The 24,057-nt window shown below is 38.2% G+C and overlaps 2 protein-coding genes across 3 annotated transcripts in view; one reads left to right on the top strand and one right to left on the bottom strand.

Annotated features, from left to right (window-relative positions):
* pdss2 (prenyl (decaprenyl) diphosphate synthase, subunit 2) overlaps positions 1 to 2,918 on the bottom strand; it is a 39,213-nt gene extending 36,295 nt beyond the window's left edge. The window contains exons 1-2 of the mRNA XM_088433054.1: positions 2,819 to 2,918; positions 1,625 to 1,690 (exon numbers count right to left, since the gene is read on the bottom strand). Of these exons, the coding sequence (XP_088289180.1) occupies positions 1,625 to 1,690; positions 2,819 to 2,835 (83 nt within the window). The 5' untranslated portion in view covers positions 2,836 to 2,918. The remainder of the gene's footprint in view (positions 1 to 1,624; positions 1,691 to 2,818) is intronic.
* sobpa (sine oculis binding protein homolog (Drosophila) a) overlaps positions 2,524 to 24,057 on the top strand; it is a 46,156-nt gene continuing 24,622 nt past the window's right edge. Inside the window, exons 1-5 of one of the 2 annotated variants that reach the window (XM_088433051.1) lie at positions 2,626 to 2,668; positions 2,738 to 2,851; positions 9,966 to 10,086; positions 12,451 to 12,660; positions 20,434 to 20,585. In XM_088433051.1, the coding sequence (XP_088289177.1) occupies positions 2,756 to 2,851; positions 9,966 to 10,086; positions 12,451 to 12,660; positions 20,434 to 20,585 (579 nt within the window). In that variant the 5' untranslated portion in view covers positions 2,626 to 2,668; positions 2,738 to 2,755. Of the gene's footprint in view, positions 2,852 to 9,965; positions 10,087 to 12,450; positions 12,661 to 20,433; positions 20,586 to 24,057 lie in introns of both variants that reach the window. The other variant, XM_088433052.1, reaches the window with a different exon arrangement.

Below are 24,057 nucleotides of genomic sequence, written 5' to 3'. Positions count from 1 at the left end.
GAACTGGTGAGAGTATCTTCACAGCATTTTTTTTAAACCCTCCTTTCATGGCTTTATATACTGGAAACACAAATTATTAAAAAATAAACAAATAAATACTTGAAAGCACATACATTGTGGGCTCTTAATTGATAATATTTGAAAGTATGACATTTTGGAAGGAATGATAAAAATAAATCAACTTTTCCATTATATTAAAATGTCTTTTATGGGCCTGATGTGTATCCTTTCAGCATCTTTAGCTGCTTATCCTCTCTCGGGTGGCTGGACCTATCCTGGTGGTGGCTATCTCAGCTGTTTTCGGGCAGTAGGCACCCTGAACTTGCTGCCAGCCAATCGCAGGGCACACAAAGACAAACAAGACTCACAATCACCTAAGGACAATTTAGAGTGTCCAATAAACCTTCCATTCATGTGATTTTGATGTGTCAGGAAACCAGAGTGGCCGGGGGAAGAAGAATGTATGCAAGAAAATAAGAACATTCAAGAAATACAGAGCACACAAAGGAAAAAGAGCACACTAGAATTTCCCTTCCGGAAGTGGTTGATGCGAGTGGCAGTGTAGACTCACTGCTGAGTTTGGAGCAACGTTTATGTGCAAGACATTAATCCTGTAACACATTTTTTTTTTTAATAAAAATTTGCATTCTCTGTGTTTCGAACGTTGTGGCTGCTACCAAAGAAATACGGTCCTGTAAAACTGCTTCACAGGAGCCAGTCAAAACAGAAGCTTACGCTTTGTTTTACATATGTGTGTATGTGTGTGTGTTTATAGGGACTGGAGTTCAAATCCATTTGCATGTTCTCTCCTTGGATAGGCAGCCCCAAGCCAGCGACAAGGCTCACTGTCTTGCCTATTCTGTGGAAACCGGGTCTTTATAGCTCTTTGAATGTTAAAGGTTGCCCACCCCGTCCCTAACATAACTTCATATGGGTCGTGGACATGTCTGTCTTTGGGCATGGGCAGTAGGCTGACACCCTGAACTGGTTGCCAGCCAATCATATATTTTTTAAATTTATTTTATTGTGTGTACCAGTGTTGGGCAAGTTACTTCAAAACTATAATGCATTATTTATTACATATTACTGTCATTTCAAAGTAATTAGTTCCATTACAATATTACTGTATTTGAAATGTAATGCATTACACTAATATTGCATTACTTTTATATTTCTCTCACTCTCAACTGGAAATATGGATTTGCCATTCTAAATATACCTCATTACGCTCATTACACATTCAGTGGAAGGTTGGCTTGAGTCTAAAAACACTACAAATGATTTCATCTGTATTGTATTGTAAACCTTTCAAGACAATATACAAAATATTTTCTTTGTACTTTAATCCCTTCAGTACTTAGCTTCACAGCATGGTGATGCGTTGTTTATGCTGTCTGTAAAAAACAATGCATTTCACAGTTTCAACGTTAATATTCAAATTCAAGTTCAGTTGGCTAGGTTAGGGACAGATGTTTCAAGATTAAATGGTTTTGCTGGCGCTAGCGTTAGCAGTTAGCCTGCATCATTGTTATTGTGTTTAAAGTACTGTTTAGGATGAGTTTCTTGATACATGTATAGACTATTATTAATAGCAATTGTACTGTGAAAATTAGCATTCGCTTACCTTGTCATTATTGCTAGGTGCGACAGGGATCTTGATGACAAGGTTCCAAAACCGGTGGTGAATCCACTGTGGGAAACAGCAGCATATGTTTTATGTACGACATACTCTACCTTGAATCTCCTAACCGCTTGAGGTGGAAGTGGCATCCCTCAGCAAAAGAGTGCAATCTTTCACATGTTTTCTTTTTGCGAACTTCACGTTATTATGGCACCACTTTAAATGATTTGTCTAATTACTGGTCCTATTTGGCAGTTACAGCTTTTTAGGAGTCACGCACAAAGTGCACCTAACAATTACATTCTTCTTTTCTTTATCTCTGATGAACTGAAAGTAATGGGCGTATGTCCATCTTGAGTACGTATTGTCCATATTCAACCTGTCGTATGCTGCTGCCACATTTATCAGTGTTGTTGTAGATACTAACAACAGCAAGTAAACTTTTTGCCCAGGACATTTCTCCTCCGATATCACTGAGTTTTTGGCTCTAGTTTGGGAGTTTGGAACAGATGAAAGGAAATTTACTTCATTTCAGTGGTGTAATTGATTTCATACTTGAGTTATAAAGATGCATGAAATCATCATTCAAGGTACCACTTCGTATGCAACTTCCATCCGGAAATCACTACGAAATGTCGCGAAGAGCAGTTTAAAGTTGCATGCCACACTGGTATCACTAAATTATGTGGACTAGATGGGCGGCCGCGAGGGCACCTGCTAGCCTCTTGAAGACTAGCTAAGCCAGTTGCGTTGAACGGATTCGACTGCACTGATTGCGCTCCATGGGAAACCGAGAAGACACAGCCTATCTCTAATCACCGACACGTCATATAATGTTTCAGCATAGGCCCCTCCCCCTGTCTCCTTTCCCCTCTCGCTCAACCTCTCCTTTGACTCTGGGACAGAGGCGGCATAACACAGGCGCACGGACCGCGGAGGGGACGGGCAGAAGATGGCTGACTTAGCCCGGCACGGCAAGCCCTCGTTGGCATCACCAGCTTCAAACGAGCCGCTGGGAAGCTGCAAGACATCCGCCGTCTGGCGACTGTAAATAGCTGCCTCTCGCCCCCGTTCAGTACCTGCACCCCCATATACACCCTCGGCAAATATTGACAGAAGTAACAGCGAGAAAACATGGCAGAGATGGAAAAAGAGGGCAGACCCCCGGAAAATAAAAGAAGCCGAAAACCAGCTCACCCGGTGAAAAGAGACATTAATGAAGAGATGAAGGTAACGGATCTGCATGCTGTTTACGCGTGGAGTGCTTGCGAGGAGCATGCGCGTGTTCAAGCACGAGTCGCCCTCACTTGTAAATCATTCACAAGTGTAATAATATGTTGCATGTGAGACTTCTCTTGAAATGTATTTGCACATTTCGTATTACCCAAGTTCTATTGTTTCTGTCGCGCACGCTGCCAACAGCAAGCATCATCCCGACATCATCACCATCATACTATCAATTATTATTTTTAACCATAAGTTAGAAAGCAATTCAAACAGCAACGCTTTGTGACAGCGGTGTCGCCTCTCGTCTTTTAATACATCTTTAATGAAAGGTTCATAGAAAATCCCGTGCGCATTGAATGCACCTCGCCCCTCCGCTACTATTATTACTATAAATGCTAAACGGAGGGCATCCATAATTAGTGCAAATCAATGGGGGAACACTCGCCCCCTCATGCTGCGTTACGTGCTTATGTCGGCTGTGTAAAGGCGCGTGCGTTTGCATGCGTGTGCAGCCCGGCTGCCTTAAGGCGTGGGATCCAGATGTGCGTCTGTTGTCAGCTTTACGCACTCGACAGGAACACATTTATTGTCTTCCGTGTTGGGCCTGCAAGGTTCAGTCCCCGAAACACGTCGGTTCCTTTTATGGCCTTTGTCGGGTACACATTATGATATTCGAGCCCGGTGCCGTTAATTGAGGAGAAAGAAAGTGATCTCGGTTTTGGACGGCAGATGTGTGTCGCTTTGTCTCCCATCACGGCATTCATTGTTTGTACACATTTCGGCCAATCGCGTTCAAAACACTCATCATTGTTAACATTTCAGGGAAAATTGTGGAATTTCTATTAAGAATGTTTGAAAAAGCACTGGAATGGTGGCACTCAGCGAGACCTGAAACAACCTTTTTTGTGTGTTTGGGCCAATCCAGTTGGAATTAAAACGCATCCATGTGCTACAGCCCCCCCTGTCACTGTAATGAAAACGTCTTGTTTTAATCTGTTGTGGTTCTCTTTTAATTGACGTGTCATTATTACTGTTATTGGTATATTACAAGATTTTGTTTTATTGCAGTACATTAAAATAACTTGCGTAAATCATGTGTCCCTTTATACGGAGTTACTTTAGGTTTTCTGTTTTTCTCTCACTGCTTTTTTTTTTTTTTTAACCAAATTTACTATCAGTAACAGATTTCACGCCATAATAATCACAATACATTTATGGGTCGGTCAGACTCATTCAAAACACAGCTGCCAGTATAATACCGAACATTTCTGCAATACTGGAAGCTTCAACAGTAATACCCATTTGTATTTTTTTTTTTTTTAAGTACAGGACCAGTCAAAAAAATCGAAAGCTCCTTTGAATTCAAACACTCTCACACACATTGAGGTCAATAAATTCGAGATATTTACACTTCTGTCACGTGAAAGTCATTCCAAGGTCATAAAGTATCATCATGTCATAAAACTGACCACGAAGATACAACAATGTACAAAGCTGTTATCTGGGCAGAAGATCTTTACTTTTTTTTTTTTAATTTACCAAATTAGTTGGTCAGTATTTCTTAATAGTAATTAATCTAAAATTCAAAAACTGTGAATTAGAGGGTGTTTCCAAACACCTGGTGGTAGTGTTTATTTATTTATGCACCAATCAGAGTAGCGCTCTCAACACTCAATTTTGTTCTATGCTTGCTGTACAATGACAATTAATCTATTCTATCCCATTCTTTGTCTGGTACTATACATGATGTCAGTATTGTACACTAAACGATGTGTCTTATGCTCAGATATTGTTGAAATTGGTCTTTTTTTAATATAATTATTCTTTGAAGTAATTACATATTGTTTTTTTTTTTTTTACGGTACATCTCCTGTAAGGCGGAATTTTATTACACAATGATTACTACAGCTATTTTCAGTACCATCGGTGCATTTTGGAACGACAGTATCTTTCCATAATTCTTGCACTCCAATCATTCAAGTGAATACACTACAATGTCAGTATTTAATTAAGCAAATAATACTTGACTATTAGCAGTCAGAGCTGCACTGGTGATAGAGCGAACACACACTCCAGCATTGCTGTCAATACGCAGAGAAGTTGCATGAAATGGATGTGGTTAAGGGATCAAAACAATTTTACAAAGAAAAGACACTCAAGTGTAGCTCACTAGTACGCAACCTTGAATTTTTTTGTTTAATAAACATAAACAAGCTCATATGCAGATGTGGAATTATTGCTGACACTGTATGTGGGCCAACTCATCCCCTCCAAAATTCAATTGCCCCCCCCCCCCCCAAAAAAAAAAAAACATTTTGTATTCTATACTTATAACTCATTTTAATTTAAATATGTTTGCCCAATGCCAGAGAGGAAAAAACACCCGCGCATACTCTAATACACAATGTTCCCCTGTGAGTAGTCCACTGGAAATCTTAACAGTCTGACAGTGTTTCCTTCATCTGGCTGCAGCTTAATGTGTGCCAGGGCAAAGTAAGCTCCGGTGAGTAATCACAGGGAAGAAGGAGTGGGCATGGAGGGAAGAAGAGAGGCAAAGAAAGGGGAGAAAGGAATGTATGGAGCACGGGGCTGGCTAAGCTGTAAAAACTGTAACCTGAGCGTCTCCAGCAGATCAGATATCAAGGAAAGGAGAGGGAAATGAAAGCAGAGAGGGAGAGCCTAGAAAAAGTAAAGAAGGTCAAAATGGACAAGGGATATGCAAAAGTGAAAGTTTGCATGTGTTTTGGGGAATTCATCTTGTTTTATTTTTGGTTTCTATCTATTGTCATGGTTAGCGGAAGCCATACTGGTTGTATCAGTGTTTCAACAAGAGTGAAGAAGCTGAAGATGCCTGACGATTCCGTTTCCCTAAATCATCTGCTCATGAAAAGGTTTCAAAACAACAATATGCAGTCTGCATCTACATTGATAGTTAATATGTTATTCACATTTTAATTTTCATTTAATTTTCTAAAAACTGAAATAACTTCAGGAGTTCTGTTTCTCCCCTATGTGTGAAAAAAATCCTAGACCTCCTCTGTTACGAAAATGCTTCAAGACACGGTATCAGTATTAGTATTTTGACATTCACGTAGTTTTTATAATTTGGTTTTATCCACCAGCATAAGAAAACAATCGAGATCTGATCGAAGTCTAGGCTTTCCGCTTTTAAAGGTTATTTAAATCTTTGGGATTAAAACCTTAACTTCTGTTGACCGATTGATTGATTTTCCTTTGTGTATTTTCCTGTTTCAGCAACATACTGTATTGGTCAGTTTACATACTTACCAATTTCAATATGAGTCAAAAGTGTGAAAAACCCCTCTAATTCAAGTGTTTTTTTTTTTAATGAATTTCTGAATTGTAGATAATTATTTAAGTCATTAAGTTAGAGAAAATATTGATGGAATTCTTTGTTAAACAAAAATGTTCATCAAAACTGATAAAGTTTTATAATTTAGATTCTTCAGTCCACACCTTGGTAGTTTTTCGGTCAGCTTTATGTGGTGGATGATACTTTATTACAAGGAATTACTATTAGTTCACAGCTGTGCTTTTTTTTTAAAGGTTTAATAGTTTGATTTGGCTGACTATTTGAACATGAAGGTGCTTCCAAACTTTTGATTGGTACTGTATAGTATACATAAATTAATAGCACACTAAAGGGGCCATTAATGTTCGAACACTTCAAAATTATGCAACCTCATGGTGTGGTGCTGGATTAAAAGTGAAAGGACCACTCAAGTCTTGCATGGCAGACCTGAAAAAAAACAGTGGTTGGCAGTGTCGTTTTTGTGTATTGGAACAGTGAGGATAATTTCTTTGTGTTTTTCTGTACAGAGCAATATGTCATCCATGATATCAAGGTCTTTTGATATCATTTGGGTTTTTTGAGCATATTTAAAAACATCAGTGTTTCAATCCAAAAAATACACTGTGATTCGTAATAAATTGCACTTCATACAGTATATACCGCTTTCTTCTAAATGATTTATTTTTTCTTCTAAATTATAAATTTTAATGACGTTAACTCATTTCACATCATAGGTTGTACGTAAAACATGTTTGACTTGAAAAATTCTACAAATTATTATTATTTTTGAGAACATAAGCAAATATAAATTACCGTACACTTTACATCACGAGTGGCAAAAACTCAAGGCCCGGGGGCCAGATCCGACCCGCCACATCATTTTGTGTGACTTCAAGTTTCTGACACCAAATTTACAAGTTGTCTTCAACTATAAAATATTTTTGGGGAACAACAAGCTGTTTCTGTTACCAATCCCCTTTTTGAATACTTTTTTTTTTACTGGCCTCTGATTTCTGGTATAAGTAAAAGTTCAAAGATCATACTGAATTAAAAGTTTCTGTCACAATCTGACAGAAACTTCAACCACAAAACCAAAATGCGCCCCACTTTAAAAATTAGTTTTACATCCCTGCCACAGACCTATATCTTGAATCTAGGTCATGAGTGTCAAACGCAAGGCCAGGGGGTCCAGATGCAGCCCGCCATGTCATTTTAAAATGCAAATTATCACTATTTCTCTCTTAAATATCAAACTTGCATTTTTTAAAAAAAAAATTTTTGTGAAACAAGATTTTCTTTATTTTGGTCACCAGTCCATCTTTTGAACACATATGATCGGCCTCCAATTTCAAAACTAAGTAAATGTGTGACAATCATACTTAAGATTTATTTGACCTCAGAGTTGTAACGGCTCTTTGACAGAAAATATAACTACAATGTGGCCCACAGTAAAAATGAGTTTGCCACCCCTGGCACTTCACAGTCATTCTGACCCTCTGACAGAAACTATAACTACAATGTGGCCCGAGTTTGCCACCCCTGCTTTACATGCATTGGCCGTCACAGATGTGTAGACTGCACCAGAGATGTTTTGACAAAAGTTATCACATCTTTCAAATACTACAAAGCCTCGGTTCACATCGTTCAAAGTGAAGAACTGTTCAAAGGACACATTTTCTTCCTGGATGTCACATCACTACACTATGCTGAATAGTATAGGGGCAGAATAATTAAACTCTCTTATATTAGACGGCAAGGAGTAAAATAACGATGAGTATCCACCTTTTGCCATTGAGTTTTTTTTTTCCTGGTGTGCTGGAAATGTGTTCTCCAATGTAGGTATACTATATTATACATCAAGAAAATGGATGGAAGGATCATATAAAACAATGTTTCTCAAAGTTGGGGCCGTGAAAAAATGTGGGTGTTTTGGAACTGATTGAGCTGATATTTTAACAGTTACAGATTTGTGCCTTGTTTGGCCTAGTCAATTTCTTTTTTGTTTTTGTTGTTTTTTTGGCGCCGCCACTGGCAACTGTAGATAGTGCGTTTTGTGATGGGCTGGACAGGGTTAAATTTATGCACTATACATTTAATAAGATACAGTATAACAATATTTGCATATGAGACTTAACTGAGTCATGTTTGGTGTACTTTATTTTGTTTACTGTTTTATAATATAAATGACTAAGCTGTACTACTGATGCTACTAAATTACAGAAGAGATAACAATTATTTGTGTTCATTTTATATTAATTTGTGAAAGTATTCATGACTTCAATAAAGCAATCAATTAAAACAGTTTAATGTACTGTATTTTTAAAAATGTAATAATTGAATGCTATCTAAAAAGGGCACTTATGTATATCTTTTTTTATTGTTTGTATGTTTATTTTTTGTTTGTTTGTTTCTGCAAACATTTGCAATGAGGGTCCTTGAAAAATTTACTTTCTAAAAGGGTCCCTGACCCCAAAAACTTTGAAGACCCTTGCATATAATATAGGGTGCCTTTGCTAAATAAATCTTGGGAAACATTGGTTGATTGCAGGAATTCGTGAAGTGCAAACATGTATCAATGACATGTACAGTGTATACCGTGCACAGGAAACTAAACCTGTCGGTGGCTGTTTCAGTACATTGCTGTTTCCTCTGTTGCAACCCAGAGCCAAGTTTATGGTTCTGCTTTGATAAAACGCCAACTCGGATTAGATTCTACTTGTTATAATCCTCACACTTTCTCCAAGTTGCGGGGTGACACAAGGGACATGGTGCCCGGGAAAAAAAAATAGACACCAAAAGAAAAGGTTGCTGTGTGTTTTCTTCTCTCTTCTGCTGTTTTGTTTTACATTGACTGTGACTGCCATAGTTTATATTCAACAGGAAGCATTGATTTGATGCTGTGGTTGTTCACTGATTCCCTCACAGTACCTTTGGCATAAATACTGATCAGTTTCAATTCTGCATAAGTACCAGGAGAATATCTCATCAGATTGCACAGTTTGTTCTTAGGCATCATGTTTGAAAATATTCGTAGAGTGAATCGGTATGTGACATCAAACTGAAGAGGTACAGTTTAGATTTTAAAATGCCTGACGAAACATAGCTATTCTCAGGTGATGTGGTCATGCAAATAACATCAGTTTTACAAAGCCATTGGATGTTGCAAATTGCTAGATTATAAACACTATACCAAGCAATGTGGATATATAAGTAATATTGCTGAATCGTCACAAATAGCACACTCCAACATTTCTACTACTGTATGATTTGGACTGTGGCTAACGTTCACGTCACATCCACCCAGTGTTCAAGCCACCATTGTGGTATTTTATATCAATACAGATCAATAGGTACTGTCAGTGCTCATTAACAATGCTCTGGCTCAGAGTTGCAAAGCTATGCATTTATTACCAGTGCTAAGTTTTGCACACAGAGCTACTGGGAGGCAAAACTAATGAGAAAATACACTGCTTTGTAACATGCTTGTAAAATGTCTTCCTCATATCACATATGCAATGTAATGAAATGAAATGAGAGGCAAATACTGTAAATGTATGTCAACTGGATAGGTTTCTGCATAGCTGTTATTTGCCCCAAGAGGTTCAACTATCATACTCATGTTTACTAGACCTTTTCACTATAGCATTACAATACCTCTGCATTTTATTACAATACTATGGTGGCATAAATTGAAACAATATGCATTTTTATACAAATGGTCATTTTTGACACGGCGTTCAATGTTTTCTTATACAGCCTACCGATTGACAAATTATGACATGTCATTCTTTTGTTTGTATGCAGAGTTTTGCAGAGAACACCATGAACGAGCTGCTGGGTTGGTATGGCTATGACAAGGTGGAGCTGAGAGATTCGGACAACTTGGATATAGGCGAAACGCCACAGCACATCTCTGTTCTTAAAGGTGCAAGGCACTATAAATAACACCTATGAAAGATGCATACAGTGTCATTCTGTACTTGGGTCTTAGCCTCTTGATTGTGGTATGTTACAAATGTACTGTAGCTGCTGAATTTGTGCCACATCACAATAGGGAAGAAGAGGTGTTATTCCTTCTTTGATAGAACCAAACAAAGAAATACGAATATGGCTTGTCAATCAGGTGGCCTCGATCAGTGTTAAAACCAGAGAAATTTTTTTGCTGGTCTGACATTTGTCAGAGCCAAGAGCCCTTTCTGTCATCATCGTTCTGTCATTTTTTCAAGCCATTCAAAATTGTAATTGTCGGTCCGTCAGTCCGTCAGTATATTTTTGCCCAACCTTTCGCCACCACTAGAAGGTGACATTTGACTTTTTGTTTTTGTCCATCATTTGTCAGGCGCTGCTGTACTTCTGTCAGCGCTCATTAAAAAAAAAAAGTCTGTTTTAGTCCTTAAAGTTAACACCATGTCTGTGGCTCTACAGTTACACTGCAATTGAAACATAACACAGTAATATAAGTTTAACATCAAAACAAAGCCAGCTAAGTTGTTTAACCCTAGGATATAATAAACCAGCATGTTTAATACAGGGGATGAGAGTGCAATTAACAATCATGTCTACTAGATGGCTTTTGCATGCTTTAAATTACCCTCAAATGGTGGATGTCATTTATAATTGCCTGCCCTACAACTGTAAAAGACATTTTCAAAAACATTTGTCTTAATTTCATCTGTCACATACACTACAAGTGAAACATTTCATGTCACATACACTACAAGTGAAACAAAGTATTGCTGAACTTGAATTGACTAAAAAAAAAAACGTCTTTAATAAGAGAAATTAAAAAAAAATCTCTTGCAGTTCCTGGCCAAGGGCTAATCATAGAAAAAAATGAAAATTTGTTCTGCATTCATTGGTTACTTGAAAGACATCCCAGAATGCTGTTATCAGCAAGAAACCTGAAACCAGAACTAAGACAGGGAGCAACTACAAATAAATCTCTGATAAAGTCATCGGTGTTATAACTGTGAATGACAAGTAGTGGATTGAACCAACCCAGTTTATTCACTGAACTAGACTTATTTTTCCACTGCTTGGTGGTACTGTAAAGTGAGGTTGGTTGACGGACATCTGACATAATGTCTATCTCGACGATTACAATGCCGGGTGAAAATTGCAATTCTGACATTTTTAAGGCACCATTTTTTTTTTCCTAGCATTCCCATCATTCATCGGTCCGTTGGCAAAAAGGGTGTTCGTCGGCGACAAAACGGACAGTCTATTAGTGCTGACAAAGTGCCTGCCTCTGATTATAACGCAGGCGAATGCAAAATGCTACTCTAATATTAATTCACAGTTGAACACCTTTAAAGTAATAAACTTACCAGATACACCAACTTCCTCGCTCGATACTTCATTCATGGGGTTCATGGCGAAGGCTGGTTTGTAAAGCTTGCGTGTCCAGAGACTGCCAATGATTATTTTGTCCTACATTATTTCTACATGCTACCTTCACGGGGCGCCATGTGTGACCCAATAAGTACATTCACTACATTGATTGGCTGTTGTGACACAATGTATGTCTTGCTGTTTCAATTGACCAACTTGAGCTAATGTGCGCGCCCCATTCATTTGACCTCATCCATGTCAATTGTACCAGCGGGAATGGATTCACACTTATCTACGTGAATCGCATTGACTATTTAGGCAATTGTGTTGCAAGAAATGTTCGATTTTGCTTTGCTGACCATATAGCATTAGGAAAGTCTTTTTATTTGTTGCTACTAAATAACGTAAAATGGCATCAATGGGGTGACAAATGGGTTTTGCTGCGTTATAATTCTTTTAGCAAATGATTGTCACAGATGTCAGAGCAACAGGATTTTAGCAAAATTCACAGTCATACAGTGGTGCCTTGAAATACAAGCGCCCCAACATGAAGTTTTCAAGATATGAAATGTCGTTCTGCTCATTTTTTGTTTTGGCGGTCGAGTTTAAACACAAGATAGGAACGCTGTGTGATGGCAGTGAACTCAAATCAGTTTACAAGAGCATCACTTTGCCAAATAGTGTACAACTCTTCAAAAACTCCCCAAGTTTAATTTAAATGAGAAACAAAACATAAAAAAAAAAAAAAAAAAACATAAAACAATCACAGTTCAGTCCAGGGGTGGTTCCAAAAACAAAGCTTACTGTCAGAAAAATAAATGATGGATTCTTTTTTACATGCACCAAACAGAAAGTTGCTCCATAATTTATATATTAAAGTTCTTTGCTGTGTCATCAACAATGAGCTTACAATGAGATCAACAGCATCTCATTTATGTTCCTTCTATTTCCCTCACAGAAAACTTGTTGCCAAAACTTCCAAATTCAAGACAGAGCAGTGAAGTGTCTCCTGATCGAGCAAATAGCTCCCAGTGTCTGCCAAACTCCAGAAACGGAGTCTCAGAGCACTCCACTACACCGTCCGCCTCTACAACCAGCACCAAGGAACATGGCATTCAGCCCATCACTGTTCCAGTGATACCCCCACCACTGATTAAGCCCCCAACAGGTACAGAAAGATTTTTGGACCGCTTAGGTTTTGACAAACACATTCATAAGACACAAGACGGTATTTCAGGCTAAGTCTATACAACTTTTCAGAAATGAAATCACTTAACCTTCAAGTCCCAAGTAATTCCAAAGTCATTTTGTTCATCCACAGACTATCCCAAGTTATTCAAGTCTGGTGATGTCAAGTCAAGGTGTGTGAAATGGGACAGGCAGTCCCTAAGTCCAACCCTAAGTCCAAATAGGTCAAATAATGATACTTTTGGACAATTTATCTAACCTTCACACTATTTATACATACAGTGTGTCACACACGTACCCGAGCAAAGTCAACATTTTGCAGTGGGGACTTGTGATAGCCCTAGGCAACTATACATCAAAAGACATGGCTCAAAATAAGGTCAAAATAGGTTTTGCATTGCTGCTTACGCTGTCAATTTTGGACTTTGCACCTCATTTAGACACATGGATCCGTTGAGCTGCGAATGAAGCACCTGTCAACTGTCCCGAATGATTTTTAAACGATAGTCCTTTTATGTTCAAGAGGGTCATGTTTCATGAGACTTGACCCTGGTCCATACGGAATTATTGCCATGGTTCAGGCCGCACATGGTTCGCAAATTGCCCTGTGAAAAAAATGCGTGTTCTCGTGAAGGCTGCTTGTTCAATTGACATTGCACATATACTGTCGTCAGAGAAGGAGCAGTCATGTCCAGTGGAAGAGGAGAGAAACCCACCTGGATCATCCAGGGGAGGATTTCAGCAAATGGGGGTGAAAAAAGTCGTTGCGTAATGAGGGTAGCATAACATTGACAACTTCAAAATAAACACAATAAATAATACATCGCCATCAATGCAATAGCCTTACTAATCTTTTATTTTGAATTTCCCTTGAGTGGTTGTTGCGTTCTGAATAGCTTGACACGTCCTCACAACACTTATATCCCAAATTATTGGCATTTCATTATACATCCACAAACATCAAAACACCGCCAGTAAAGAATCATATTCAATCAGGGACTAAGGACGTTAAGAAAACACTCATTAGCTGTCGAAAGTGAGGATTGGATGTGATGCATATATATATATACAGTCAGCCCCCGGCTTACGAGCACCCTGATTTACGAACAATTCGCCTTACGAGCGTGGATCAGGGAGATTTTTGTCCTCCGCTTACGAACAAACCTCTCGCCTTACGAGCTATTCGACATGTCGGCCATTGAGTATGTAGAAATGTTCTCGTTTAATTGCGTCAATAAAATCAACAGTAGCGACATCATTAATCATCAGTAGATACTTGTGGCAGTAACGTGAACGTTATTGGTCTTACAACGTCACACTGACTGTCTCACTCACGGTGTCTAAATATATTACCATTTAAGTGTAGTGTTTGTACAGCTAAAGGGAAAAACAGCTGACATGAAATTAAATGTGCCGATTGCAGGACAAAGAATTGTCATTGGTTTAAATGTGTGTTTTTTTTTTAAATTAATTGTCAATACATTCCAACCGTTTAAAAAAAAAAGTGCGAATAATTATCAGTCAGTCACGGAGATGCGAATATGCTATTGGTCGATTAAGGTCACCCGGTCTCACTCACGGAGATGCTTTTGGCCGGCGTCACACGTCAATCACAGAAATGCCGATATGCTATTGGCCGAACGCCTTTATCTAGCTTGATGGGACATGATGGAAGGAACAAGAGAAAATTAGTGAAAAACGGAATGTTGTGAAGACTTTGCAAACTTTATTTGTTAGACATAGCTTCTTAAATTACTAGCAGCGGTAAAGAAAGAAATAAGAGGATGATGTTTTAGTATCTGCGTGATTTGCACCCTGACTGAAAGAGTTACTGTAACACTGTAAGACCAATAGCATATGTATCGCCGTGTTAACTTTGAGCGTTGGACTCTGCCCCCCTCTGCTTACACCCAGCTCAAGTCTCGTCGTTTCAAAGGTAAAAGCTATTAAACCATTGTATTTAATATATAATGCAAGTGTATAGCAGATTATGTCACTCAATTTTAATATATGTATACAGTGTGTCCTTTTTACCTAAGGCTTCGGCGCGCGTTGCACGCATTCACGAATTAACATGGGTTTGGATTGCCCGCTATACGAGCAATGCAATTCGAGATACGAGCGTAGCCGCTGAACGGATTAAGTTCGTAACCCGGGGGCCCACTGTATATATATATATATATATATATATATATATATATATATATATATATATATATATATATATATATATCTCACAAATCATTCTCCTGCATGTACCTCAGCCATGTAGACTTTACACCGTTTAACAACAATGCAGTTTTGGACTAAACGCATACCTTGACTGCAAAGCAAGTTGGCTGCGTTCACGCCTACAACGGTGCAAATGCCAATTTCTTCTAACTGCTCACTTTTAATAGTGCGCATCTACGAAAATACCAAAGGAAAGAAACTCCTCACTTGTGCACACTAGCAAGCTACCATCAACAAAAACAGTTATTCAGCGTTCAAACTTGGGATGTTCACACGGCATGGCAGGCACCGGGGACAGGTGTCTAATGAGCTAGCTACCTGCTGTACACCTTGTTTTTCTCCACTTGCTCCAAGTGTCAATATTCCCCATAAACTCTCCAAGGAAATGTCCGCGCTCTTCGACCAGACAGCGGCATCATTATCTCTTGCGTCTGCTGTTGCACAGGAGTTTGTTATGCCCGGTGGAAGGTACGAGCCTCCTTGGCATCACTGAAGAGGAGTCCCCACTGGCTCTGCCTTGGCAGGAGGGAAACAGATGGTGCGGTGCCACTTAAAGCCCAGCACCCGGCCAACACCCCCTTCGAACCGCTCTCCCTTCACCCCCCGTACATACGCTGAATTATTCATGCACCTTGCAAAATCTGACAAAGGTCCTTTTGAAGTGCAGGTTCTTATACATATATCAGGACAGTCTGAATAATTGTGAGAGTGTAACTCCCCCCCATGCAAATGTGCATAGTTTGAGAAGCGTGGCCTTGTTTTATAAGGTGCCAAGCGGATGGAGAACATTGAAAAACAATCCACTTCAAGTTTGTCTTTTCATGAAAATTAAGACACTGCATTTGACCTTGTTCATTACACTGTACCCCAGGGGTGTCAAACTCAAGAAAACTTTATTCCCAAGTGGACCGTACCAATAAAATCATAGTACATATTTTATTTACCTTTTAAAATCTAATACCTTATAGAACATCAGATTTATTATTTTTTTTTTAATAGTGTCCGAAATAATACAATCACAACATCACTATTAATAAAAAATAAAAAAAAAAAAACGTTAACATTACTATTAACCCCTGGGTGTCTGGAATTTGTCACTATCCTAGGTTTAGTATCACCCAACTAGGGCTGACGTTGAAAGGGTCATAACATCATCAAATATAAATATATTTTCAATCTCTAAAAATGTTCAGTGGCATCAGCCCTATCCATACATGAGTATGTTTACATATAATCCAAAGCTATTTCATATTTAACAATTTTCACTTTGCAAGAAATTAAACGTTAAGAGCTCGTCAATGCTGCAGATTTTGCAGACGGGAATACGCAGATATAATATTATACGTTTTTTTCATGTTCAGTGGCATCAGCTCTATCTATACATATGTGTATTTACATATATATATATTCCGAGACTGTTTCCTTTTGAAGAATTTTCATTTTATGAGGAAAGAAAGAGCTATTCAATGCTGCAGAACTTGCTGACCGGAATATGCAAAAATAATCTTATGTGTTGCATTAAATAAAACGCTTCCCTACACAAAATAATAGCTTCTCTGCAACATTTAGTTCTTGGATCGAAGCCCTTTGTCAACTCCAAGTTCCACAATGCATAGCAAGAACTTTGCAGGCTAAGCCACTCAATGAAGTAATTGAAAGGCTTGCAAATGTCATAAGTTGACCCCTAGGACCCCCCCGGTGGTTTTGGGGTCTCAACACAAGAATTTCTACTGCACCCTGTTCACGAGTTGCCGTTGAAAGTTCTAATGCAAAAATCAGGGGAAATGGACGTTAAAACATTGGGTTTTCAAGCTATCTAAAATTGACAATATTTCTCATTTTTAATGGCAGTAAATGAGCCCGACATGGGCTAAATTTGACACCTGCAGGGTATACCTCTCCATCTCCCGTTTGCAAGCATTTACAAGGGATGGCAAGACGACATATTGAAAGTCGACATGTCTTGACAATCCATGCAATATTTTAGCCTCCTAGTGCTTTTTTGTATGCTTTTCCTTTAGCTGTCACACACCAAAAACATCTAAAAGCCCAAGTTGGGTTAACATTTTCCTCAGGGGTTAATCATGACACATTTCTTGTACATTTCATTGAAAAAAATGCATCTCCTTTTTACTACTTTATTTAACAAAATCATCTCGCGGGCTTGATTAAACCCATTTCCAGGCCAGACCTGGCCCGCGGGCTATGTTTGACACCCCTGCTAGAGCCCATTAATTTTTTTCCAAGCAATTTACTTATGATACACAGCGAATAATGCTGTGCTATCATTTCTATAATGGGCAGTGGGCACAAATCCAGAAAAAGAACACATATAAAAGACAGATAAAGGCTCTTAGATTTAGATGTCGAACATAGCAGAAAAATCAGTGACGCACTTGCTGTCCATTGTCCTGCCTGAAGGGCCAGAGGGAGTCATTCTCGTAATTGCAAGTTAGTCTTTAACTTCAAATGGGATGGCCCTGTAGGTGCATTAATCCCAACAAGAGGTGAAAAGAGTGGCCAGCATGTGATGAAGGGGTCAGCAGGGGTGAGAGACTAATGGCTGTGCTTTTTTTTCTTCACACCCGCGTAGTCATAATGTGAAAACTGGGAGACACAAAGAGGCTCTCAGAGGATCTTTCTTCACTTACCACAACAGCATCAGCAATAAAAGCCTGTAGCTCATCACTGGTCACAGAGCCACAGCTTAACACCGAAGAGCCATTTTCTCTGGCACTGAGGGTCTCTTCAAATTATTTGTTGTCTCCACTACCCACAGAGCAGCACTGCAGCTACATACATTTTAATGAGGGTGTAAAGCATTTGCAAGATATAAAGGCATTTGTGTTTTTACTGATAGCTTCATTGGGTATATCTGCAGGGCTGCCCAATTATGGCCAAAATAATAATCACGATTATTTTGGTATATATTGAAATCACAGTTATTATTCATGTTTATTCATGTTTGGTCAAACGTCTATTTATTATGCTTTTTAAAAAACAATTAAAAAAAACATTATATAAACAAGGCTTTAAGGCTTCATACTTTGAAATAATAATAAACTAAATTAAATAAAGTAAACAATAATGACAAAAATAGCCACACAGGGCAACACAGCTAACTTACTTGCTGAATGCAAACCAACAAAAAAGCTTTAACAAATTTTGATCAATTAACGGTCAAAATGTCAGTCAGAGTTCTCAAAATGGGTCTAAATTGACAGCTAGCACTGCAAATATTCAAAATCAGGTGAGAAACTCAACATCATTTCACACTGGTAAATATTATATGAGGCCTTTGTCATGCAAATGTGGGAAACATTGCCCTCTGGTGGTAGTGCTTGATTTGACTTGTAATAACGTTTAAAAAGGCAAGTACTTTTTTTTTTTAAATTGCCGTGGCTCAGCTTAATTACTGCATAATCTAATGGGAGCCATACCACAGAAAAAAGTCTTCTGTCTAATATCTTACCAATATAATATTACTCATTACAATATACAATAACATTATAATATTATTTTAATTGACATTCCCATGATTTATTATCAATTCAAGTGATGTTAATGCCATATCCACACTCATTTCCACAAGCTATGGCATGACATGTGATACAGAAGGACAAAATACAGAGGACCAAGGTTAGCCCAGTAACACCCAAGACCCGTGGAAACAAAAACAGAACAACAAAATTAGATCAAATCAATAGGTTTACAGTCGTCTTAAAAATAACCCAATTTTAGGTCAAAAAAGGGCTGACCCAAAAGTTCAGGGGGTGTCAAACTCATTTTTTCCATGGGCCACATTCTAATTATAGTTTCTGTAGGAGGGCCGGATATTGTATACATTTTCTTTCTATGTACTTGACAGTAATTTATGGAAGTTACTTTATGCGCACATAAAAGATTTACAAAATATTTGGTGATATGAGTGGGAAACTTTGGAGGCATGCTTTTACAGTTTTCCTCCATTAGTTTGTCTTTTTAAAACCTAGGGATCATTTAGCCAAACAGTCTTACAGTTATGTGCATCAATATACTTCTTTAAAAAAAAAACAAAAAAAAAACTCATATTGCTCCCAAAACTGTTCACAGACGCTTCAAACTAGATCCCTGTTAGTGTCATCAAAGATCCTTCTTGATCGCTTGTGACAGACCGTGATGGACTTGGATTTTGACAAGCTAAATATCTCCCCCCATTTAAATCCCAGACGTCCTTTCCTTCCTGCTCGACGTTGCACAAACATCCTCATTACTCTTTCGTGGATTGTCAGCTTCAGACCCGTCCAGTTTGTTTGAAATGGAGGTCTCCAGAAATGCTTTGCTGAAGCCTTCTTTACCCGACTTTGGCAAGACCAGAGCGTGGATGGGTTACTCTTCACTGTGTTTCTCCCCCCAACAGCTGACACCCACGCGTTTTCTTGAACAGACAAGTAAAGCCGTATTTTTCCTTTCATAATGGGTCAAAGTCTGCCGGAAAAATGAGCCGCGCAGTCTCGTTGTTGACAACAAAGAGGCAATAAGGCGGCGCTTGATGAAAGTGCATTGGAAAGTACAAACGCGCTAAAACGGATGCATGCTATATCAAATTAGACCTATATACATAATCATTTTAAGCCTTATAAATGACAAGATTGTACTTATTTTGCATTCAAATTAATATTATTAAAACACAGAAATGTGGAAAAAAAACGGTTTTGAGTTATGCTGGTATAAGTCGACCCCCCCCCCCCAATATGGGGGTTGAAAATGAGGAAAAAAAACTTGAGTCATACACGAAGAAATACGATTAATTCTTTTGTCAAATAAATGCAATGTTCTTTGTGAATAGATGGTTGAAACAAAGCAAACTGCAGGTGCAAATTACAGTGCAACTCAAGTTGCTATGAGTGGTGGCCGCAGTTCTTTCTTTGTGGATTCGGCCCTGTGTGTGCTTTTTATTCTTGTTAAAAAATGTCACTCCTGCCCCCAGAAGCTTGTTAGTGATAGCACTGACAGTTGATTTAGGGCCTTTCTTTACAGTGCTAAAAAACGTTCTTTAATTAACAGTTTTTATTCTTCAGTCTACCTGTTTGATGTTCTTCCTCAGGGCATTCCAAATGGTTGTATTGTTTGTGGCAAAAGGGCTCTGTTTGATTTTTCATCTTCACTAAGCTTCACGTTACATGTTCGTTAGACCTCTAAAATGTAAGAGTCATCTAAAAAGACAAAGCCCAAATCTGAACTGAGCATATTCATATGCAAATTGCATTTTTCTTGTGTTTGGTGTGAGCCAAAAAAATTGAGTCATTTTATCATGTTATGGCTGACCATTTTCTGTATGTACTATAAATGCAATTTTTATGAAATGTGTATTATTATTGTTATTATTATTATTGATGATAATAATAGTAATAATAATAATAATAATAACAATAATGTTTTTTAAGGTGGATAATTGTAGGCTTATAGGTGCATAGCATATTTATTTTGCTTTCCCAATGGAGCTATAAACAAGAATCACAACTGCATGCTTTTCCAACAGACGAAGATACAACCAGCGTACAGATCATGTGCGCTTGGTGCCAGAAGATTGGCGTCAAACGCTACTCTCTGAGCATGGGGAGTGAGCTGAAGAGTTTCTGCAGCGAGAAGTGCTTTGCTGCCTGCCGGAGAGCCTATTTCAAGAGAAATAAGGTAAAGGAATACCAACAACAATGTAAGCAAAATATGAAGAAAATGAAGCTTTGCAGTTTCAGGATCAGCTTGGCGATCAGCTTACAGACCTAATTAGAAAATGAGACACTGTTGTTGGAAAAGGTTAGCTTAATGTATTTAAGCATGCAAAACTGAAAAGGGTCAGAGTAGGGTTTAGGTATTATACTATTTTTTACAAATGTTAAGTTACGAAAGAATTGTTAGCATTCAAAAGCCATGTCTTCAGATGTTTCCATTTTCAGTCTAACGTTGTAATGTCATAACATTTATCAGGCTGTGGATGCATAATACTATTTTCCTATTTACGTGCAATTGATGTGTCTGTTTTTGCAAATTTGTCCTTTTGTCTCTTTGTAAAAATGAGTTTTGTAACATCTGATTGAAAGGCACCATTGACCATTTCTGAAAAAGGGGACTTCTCCGTCGCCAGTCAGCCAGCTGAATACGTTTTAAATATACATGTCTTGCTGACATAAATTCCTCATAAAATGTTCATCATTTTGTCAGGTTTGCTCTGGATACAAAATGAATAATGCATTTCATCTGAAAGCAAAAGGAGTTAACTGAATGCCGACTTTAACTATAAAAACATCCGCAGGCGAGGTTCTTGGTGCGGCATCAGTTTTGAGTTTTCAAATTTTGCTCGTTCTACCAGCATTTTGTTAAATAATCTCCTCTCTGTCTTGTACATACTAAAGCTGGGATATTTAAGGAGTTGCACTGTGAGTATACATTGTGCTGTTTTATTTTCCTGCTTGTGTGTCCTGAAGTCAGTTATTCATCCAACACTATCACTTCCTCTGCACCCAACCAGCACAACTAGCAGCATATACGATAGCACGTTAACCCTTTTATTTTAAATACCTGCACTTACCGTCATTGTCTTGACGATGCCAATGCCCTCTGTAATAGGAGCCCAACCTTAGCCTTCAAATTTCAACCAAGTCCCCAAAAGTGCCCTGGTGCAATCCTATCCCCCTTTGGAAGCACTTCTGTTAGGTTCGGGTAATCTACAACATTTAATAAACAACAAACAGGAAGGAAGACAACTAGGCTCTTTTTCTCGCAAGGAGAGCGGACAAGACCCTGACATTTTCAGATCTCCTCTTGGTCTGGTTACATATCCTTTCCGCTCCTCATTTATTCATTTGGGATGGCCCTAGGTACAAAATCCATTGCTGCCCTAAAGGGTTGGGGGAGAGATCTGGCAGCAATGTAAACAATCAGTTTATGATAGCTAGTAATCGGTTTATGATAGCTAGTAATGCAATTTATGAGTCTATGCCACTGTCTTCTTTGCCAGAAACATCCAGAACATTCTGCTTTTGGTCGGGTCACAGCGCCTATCTCTTATTTACAGCTGCTTGAGACGCATCAATTCCTCTTCTTCACAAACAATAGTAACAGGAAACAGTCATCCATACTAATCTACCAATATACTTATTGCATCAAATAAATATGGGATAACCTATATACAATTATTCTAACAACTTGCATAGTAGCCTACTAATGGAGGTTTTGGGCGTGATTACATTACTGTGGTTACGGGAAATTAGTGTTGCATAGTCCGTGTCCTGTTTCTGAAACCTACTGGAGAAGGAGATTGAAATACATGAAAAATTAGAAAATAAAACATATCATACAATATAAACCTGGGAACACTTAGCTGCAGTCAGATGAGGATACAGTATATTGAAAAATTGTTGCTAGTGACTTAATTTTTGTGTCATTTCAAATGGTATTTTGTGCATGGTTTTTTTTTTGTATACTGCACTTTAATATATGTAGATGTATGAGTGCGGAGCGTGATGACGGTGGGGTGGGGGTAGGGCTACTGGAGGTTGGGCTGTGTCTCTGGCATTTTGCTGCTTGAAAAAACTTCAGTGCCTGGTAAACTTAATCTTAGGATGCTGATGGCCGCTACTTTCTCACACCTCTGCAGACCTTTATGTATTATTATGAAGCACTGCAGTACATGATTTATGACTGATCCAGTGAATCACTGATGTCATTCTGCTCTAGTTCATTTAAATTGGTCTTATACCTGATATTGCTATCATACACCAGTGCACACTATCAACATGTCATCATCCCCAAATCATGTTCTATTGATTATTTAGTCCGCGAAAAAATATGATTATATATTGTTTTAAACAGTATTAGCCATCCCACAGTCATACTCATCTCAACTTGTGTTCGCACTTGAAATCGACTGTACAATAAGTCTTCAGAGTGTCATTTTAGCAAACCATATGCTAAACATGCGCCGCAAGCCATATGCCATACAATAAATAAAACAGTGAGATAATTAACCTTAAATATTGTATTTTTTTTCTGTTTGCCCAAACAATTTTTGTGTAACTATTGGCCATTCTTGCTAACGGTTTCACTCTAACAGGAAGTCAAAAATTGCGAAACATCATACTTGGCGTTCAAAAGCAAATACGTTTTGCTTAACTCTTCAAAACTTTGAAAAGTTGAAGCTTTTGGATGACTCAATTAGCACAAGTTATCAAATAGAATGCACACAATGTGCCAACTACACACTGATGGGAGATGAAAAACACATCTGTCTTTCGCTTTCTCTGCTACATCTTCAAGGATGTAGTGATCATTTGGAAATTGTGTTTAAAGCAGTTAGTTTTGTTCACACATTGCAAAATGTGTGTTACAAAGTAACAAATTCAGTGCAAAACAGTGATTGAGCATTTAGTTGAGGAAACTATGAGTGATTTTGGAATGTTGTTAATAGTTTCGAAATTGTTTTTTGTGAATGAGTTTTAGACTTTAAGAATTCAGAAAAAAAAACAAGTGTATTTCTTCCTTTCCCGCTCAGTCGCTCTGTGTCTTTCCAACCCAAAGTCGACACTTCCATGTCAGCCAATGACTTGCTTTTTATTTAGAAGGTGACGTGTGCCACTCGTCAGCGGCTCATTGCTGCAATTCCTAGAATGAAAGAAATTGGGAGGTCTGGTTTGAGTTTGGCTTTTCAAGTAGAGGCTTGCTTGTTTTATATAAGATTTCCTTACGCTTAAACATTTCGTTTCCTTTATAGAGGATATAACATGAGTCCATTGTCCACCATTAATCGTTTACCTCACCTACACTACGCTAAAAAAACAGGTTAGTGGCTACTGGATTGCGGCTACATAACCTGTACTCTCTGTACGAGTCAACCTGGCTGAAAAGCCTAACAATCAAAAATTGAACGTTGGAAGTAGTAATGTAAATACTTCAGCCCCTCTAGAAAATTTGTCATATTATGTTTTTTTTTTTTAATTTTTTGTCAAAACAGTTTTCATATTTTTGTTTTGAAAATGAAAATTGAACATACAGACCTATTTTTTTTTTTTTTTTTGCCATTTTTGATCCACCATCCATCCATCCAGCTGTCTTTGGGCGGTAAGCAGGGTACACCCTGAAAGGATTGCCAATCAATCATAGGCAATTT

Source organism: Hippichthys cyanospilos, chromosome 14 (genome assembly GCF_059441005.1).
Source record: "Hippichthys cyanospilos isolate Australia breed blue-spotted pipefish chromosome 14, RoL_Hcya_1.0, whole genome shotgun sequence".
NCBI lineage: Eukaryota > Metazoa > Chordata > Actinopteri > Syngnathiformes > Syngnathidae > Hippichthys > Hippichthys cyanospilos.
The sequence above is the reverse complement of the archived record's forward strand: the minus strand, read 5'-3'. Positions and strand labels throughout refer to the sequence as shown.